Raw genomic sequence first — 6,000 nt, 5'->3', positions numbered from 1 at the left:
CTCTCTCTCTCTCTCTCTCTCTCTCTCTCTCTCTCTCTCTCTCTCCCGCGCTCTTCCTCTTTTCCTTTTTCAACTCGTCGACTTTTCTTTTCCTCAAAACCGCTCTCTACAACGCTAACGATGCTACAATACTAACAACGCGCTATCAATATATACCTCAACGTACTGTGGCATCGGCACTTTCGACTCAACTGATTCAAAAGTATAAGTAATTTCTCGTCCATACATTGCGCCGATACTAAACGCGAACTCTAAACGAAGATTTATAGACATAGACGTCTGCCGCGTCGGATCTATCTACGGGATGCCTCGAAATGGCAGACCATAGCATTAAGAATAGATGCTTTGACCAATTTGGAGAACCAATCTTTTTCTTTCTCTCTCTCTCTCTCTCTTTTTTTAAGCTGTAGAAGCAACAACGATCTTGTTCACGTCCAATTCTCGTAAATTAATCTTACTTTCCGACTAGTTCTCGCTATTCTGAACTCTCTTTAATTGACTCGTTATTTAAAATCGATACGGTGAAAATGTTGCGATAAACGATAACGGCGAGGAGCTTGGAAAAGCTTTAACTTTATAACTTCTATTCTACTTCAAACGAGACTCTACCAATTGAAATTAAGATCGCATCCTCGCGCAATTGAAATCGAACGCATCTCGCGTGCGCGAGTTTAAGTTTGTCTAAAATTGAGATTAATGTCGTGTGTTTTTTTTTCGACACTCTGATTGCAGCCTCGGGAGGGGGTGGTTCGATGTTGGTCCCTCCCGTGGCCCAAAGTGGGACCGGGGATCGTCCCGTGGGGGACACGGTGGCACGGGCTCAGCAGACGACCGGCCCCGCTGCCGCTACGACGACCCTATGGCCTTTAGCACCTGCGCAGCCCAATCAGGTTCCCAATCAACAGTCCCAGGGCATACCACCTCTGGCCGCTACGCCTGCGCCCGCTCACAATCAAGGTTCGCATTACACTATACTGACTATACGTATCAATCATCATTATCATCTCTCGCCGTAACAATCCAGAGATTGAATTGCTCCGAAAGAATTCGGGAGTCCAATATCGCGAATATTTCCCTTAATGTGGTGGAAAGTTTGCGTATGTTTCTTGTACTAATACAACAATATACACTATACAGTATTGTCGCAGTATTGTTTTGATTCTCAAATGAACTGTCCTTCGTTAAAATACAACTCGAGAGCTACAACTACGATAACTAAATTATTTTACTTGGAAACGTATTGATAGATAAACTTTATCTTAATCTTACTCCGAATCTTAATAATAATTACTCTTCGGTAATCCAGACGTATGTCATATCAAACATTCATAAAAGATATTCGTTCGCAAAGAATTGAGTTTTCGTTAAAAAAGAAAAAAAATATTCTGTCTCTTTCAATTTTCGAAAACAACGAAAAATATCGTTGTTCTCTCGATGCATCCAGTACACGTTATGTAATATTCACTATTGATTAGAGGTCGTTCACGCTCGATGAGTAATACGCTTATCACGCTTTATCAATCCGCTCTCGAATTTGGGCTGTATGGAAAACTCCTTGTGCGTCGAAGTTGGGAAAGCATTACTTTGATAGAAGATTGAAGATTTGAATGTCCTCGGTTTTTCAATCCCAGATTTTGACGCAAATGTCCTTCTATCTTACAAAACAATATTTATAATGGCACCGCGTCGTGAAACTGTAAATTTCATAGAACTTCATCAATTTTGAGATGAAACACGCGTTTACTTTTTTCTTTATCGAGTTAACACCTTATGGTTTAACATAATGGATGTGTCTTGCTGTGTATCTATCGTATATTTGTCTTGACGGTTGATTAATATCAATTGAAAAACTGAACAAGCCTGGATACAATATATTATAATTATTTACGCTTTTACAGAACTGGCCGTAAACACGAGCCGTTTATTTCGCAAATATAAGTCCAGTTTCGAGATATTACGAATTGCGATGAAATGTGGATACGAGTTGCTGTGACGCATTGCGTTTAATTCCATGATAAATCATATTGTGTGTGTGTGTGTGTGTGTGTCATGTTTGAAACGTGTACGGAAACAATATAGAAATTCTGATTTTTGGATTTAATGATAAATATGTGGAAAAAATATTGTTATATCTGCAAAAGTTGTATTTATGATTTAATCTATGATTCAATCCATACAAAACAAAGCGAGACTAGAGATAAAAAAATAGAGATATAAAAATAGACTATACATATATATCATATATTTTCGCACCGCTTATCACTAATACATTAGATATTAAGATAAGAGAGAAGAAGAGATTCGAAGAAATAAATAAATTTTTCCCCATTTTGTATTTTATAATTACTAGTTATGTCGCGGAGATAAAAGAAAGAATAATCTGAATTTTTCCTCTCTTTCAGAAGAGTGAGATAAGTATAGCACTTAATGCCATGCGTGTCTATCTTTATTAGTCATTTTAATGTATTCTTTTTCAGAAGTATATCATCTACGAGTCCATCAGTAAAAATTAAATGTCACTTGCAACCTCGCAACGTTGCGTTATCATGAATTTTTAAGCTCCAATTAATTATTATTAATCGTTTGATATCTCGATGATGATGTTACAGGTGCAAACCGCTACGGACTGTACTCGTTATTTCCAGGGGGTGGCGGGGGCAGTTACGTCGCCGCCACCCCCGCCACCCCCGAGCAACCGATGCCAGCACGGGCTTATCACGCGACACACAAGGGTAAGTTTACAATTTCCTTTCTTATGACTTCGCTTTCTACGAAGACCGAAGACCATTCGAGGATATTTCTGGTCTACGAATGCGTTACACGCTTTACATTTTATACAAAAAAAGAGCACAAGCATTTTCGTAATCCATTCATTTTCATTCGATATAAATTGTTGTTAGGAATTACATTTCGAAGCTCACATTTAATGATCAATTCTGCGATAAGTCCTGTCACAGAATTTCTTCTCAAAATACAATATCGATGAAAAGGACAATTTTGTTATTGCAATATCTCTAAAAATTTAACTACATACAGATCTGAAAATAATTTTATTGGACAATCAAAACAATTAAAATAATTAAAATAATATTAATACAACAATGTAATAGCTTCAAGAATAAATCAATTCAATTTAGAGAAAATTCACTCTGATTTATTGGATTATTTTGTTGTTCAATTTAAAGAAAAAGCAAACGCTGAAAGCTAACTCTGATTCTTGTTGCGACAATCTTAGTGTTATTTATTCATAATAAGATATAATAATAAATTATGTAAAATCTATCTTTAGATTAAATTGAATCAAAATAATTGTGTAAGATTGACTGATAGAATCTCAAAAAACTTTTGATAGTATTACTCATTATGCTTAGGATACATAATCTACATAATCGATGATCCATCAAAATTATTTCTGTATCTATCTAATTTCATCAGATACTTCAGCAAAATCGTTCAATCTGTGCAAAGATCGATCTATTCCGCGTTACGCACTATTGAAGACATTTCATAAATCGAGCTTGAGAATTTCGAATATTTGTACAATAACTTATATACATAAAATTCATTAGTTATAATTATCTATAAGATTTTCATAAATAGCTCAACATTGATGTAAGATCATAAACAGTTGAGGAAATGCTTAGTGACCGAAGAAACAGATCAGAAGTCTTTAACGTTAAATTTTATCATCCTCGCACCTTTTCCAAACTTTATGAACAGAACAACCCTCCCTCCTCCCTCGGATAATTGAAATCTCATCGGTGAGATTCGATTTTCGATAAAATTCCGAGAAGGAGGTTTTGACCCTCCGATACGTCCCTGCGTTCTTTCTTTCTTTTTTCTTTTTTGAATTCATTCATCGTCTATTACGGAGCCGCGTTTTGGATTACACTTCGAACAATGAGGTTGTTAGAAACTAAGAAGGCGAGGTAAGGTCTATACGACGACTGGACACGCGGCTACACGCGGGAATTCTATTTGTGACGCGCGCGTTTTTCTTCAACTCCTGCGGGTCGTTATCCGAGTTCGCCGCTTTAATTGCATAATTGCTCCATTGTAGACTGGATGAGAGACCCGCGAAACCTGTGAAAGGTTCCCCTTCGAGGCGTCTTTCGCGACCCGTCAAAAAAAGGTGGTATAAAAGGTGCTCATTAATTGACAGTAAGCCGTAAGAATATGGGCTCTTTGAATTGTATCTCAAGCCGACTTTAAATATTGAGGGAAATTTTATTTTTTTAATTTTCTAACCTTCACTTTATCTTCCATGCTTTCATATTTCTGCAGAACGGACAAGTAAGTATAAATGAATAATTTGACACAGGATTGTAAATTAATAAATTCATTATTCCAAGATTCCACTTTTTCCTGATTTTCAGACAAAATTTCATGATGTGACTTTCAATAATATATTTTGAAATTTTTTATATTTTCATTCTGATTTGGGAGAAGCTTAATATTTTAGATCAATTTAACATACACAGTAATTAAATTACTATTAATGTTGCTGACACTACTTGTATTTTTAATTGTTAAATTAATAATATTCCAAAACTGCGTAGGTGTGATGTACATATATTAAACTTTTTTATAGCCGAGAATTTTTATTTTTCAGAAAATTTTGTAAAATTACTTGATTTTCCTGACCGTTTTCAATTTCCTTGACGCTTCCCTGATTTCTCTGATTTCTAGTTTTATGGCAATCCTGATGAAACGTGATAAGGAAAGAACCGTCGATATAAATGCAAATTTTTTTAGTGCGTTCTCAGAGAAGAACACGCTTTCTGTATACCCATTAATGATAGCCAATTCTGTGCACGTTGTAGATATTAACAGAATATTTTTCACACACATTAATTTGCATAGGCAGATACGTATCCACATTTAGATAAAATCAATAGTCCTAGCAATGGCGCAGCACGCCGCCAAAGATATATCGCACTGCCGCGCGCGCTGATAAACGCATTTCCTCCCGAGAATTACGCGTTTTCCTTGCGAAACGGATCTCGAAAATATTAATCACTCTTTCTATTGATCCTTCTCTTTTTAGAGAGAAAAAGAGACAGAAGAATTCTATACTCCACACAGTTAACTAATTACCGATAAAATATCCAATCAGTTAATTATCGATGAAATATGGAATTTTAATTATTGGCGAAATATGGGATAAAATAGCCCCCATGAGCATTCCCACATTTTAATAAAAGGTAGAAAATGTTAACATTTCACTACGCAATTTGCGAAAATTTGTAGGTATAGGATAAATGTACAAGTGCTTCTTGATTATAAATAAAGAGAAATAATTATTATATTATAAATATTACAATGTTAGTAACAAAAATATTACGTTATAAATAAAATATTATAAGAGACATTGTTCTTAATTAAGAATTATAAATTTAAAAACAAGCTTTTACTTTAGTTATTCTCTTTCACGTACATCAAATGTGTACGATTTGTTTTTATATTTATTATCCTTAAATTGTGAATTTATCTTGCTTTAGTCTTTCTATAAATTGTATTTTACTGCACTACCGCTTCAAGGCATGTATACATGAATGTATATGATGGACAAATGTATGTACATAGTAAAAAAAATTTGTGTTAAATTTAATATATTTCACATGTCCCAAACGGTCCACTCAAATTTTTGTGTTAGAAAATAACACAAATATTATTAAAAAATTAACACGAGAAACATAATACTTTGACACAATTTAAAAACAAATTTTATGTTAAATTGACGCATTTATAACGTTAAATTTAACTGAAATTAGATGCTGTTTTTACATTTTTAGACGATGCTGTGATATTTAACATATGCAATATATAGATTTAACAAATATTTACTGTTACAAAGAGAAAATAACACAAAATATCTGTACCTTTTTACATATAAAATATGTAACTAGTTGTATAGAACAAATTTCTTTAAAATAAAATTAACATTTATAATATATTAATTATTTATAATATAAATCAAATCAACACACACATTTTATT

At 34.0% G+C, this 6,000-nt stretch overlaps 1 protein-coding gene across 1 annotated transcript in view; it reads left to right on the top strand.

Annotated features, from left to right (window-relative positions):
* The first annotated feature begins 752 nt into the window (after positions 1–752).
* The window catches only part of LOC105620203, a 28,173-nt gene continuing 22,925 nt past the window's right edge, over positions 753–6,000 (top strand). Inside the window, exons 1-2 of the mRNA XM_012201708.1 lie at positions 753–957; positions 2,610–2,732. Coding sequence (XP_012057098.1) covers positions 753–957; positions 2,610–2,732 — 328 coding nt within the window. The remainder of the gene's footprint in view (positions 958–2,609; positions 2,733–6,000) is intronic.

This window comes from Atta cephalotes (genome assembly GCF_000143395.1).
Source record: "Atta cephalotes unplaced genomic scaffold scaffold00025, whole genome shotgun sequence".
Classification (NCBI taxonomy): domain Eukaryota; kingdom Metazoa; phylum Arthropoda; class Insecta; order Hymenoptera; family Formicidae; genus Atta; species Atta cephalotes.
The sequence above is the reverse complement of the archived record's forward strand: the minus strand, read 5'-3'. Positions and strand labels throughout refer to the sequence as shown.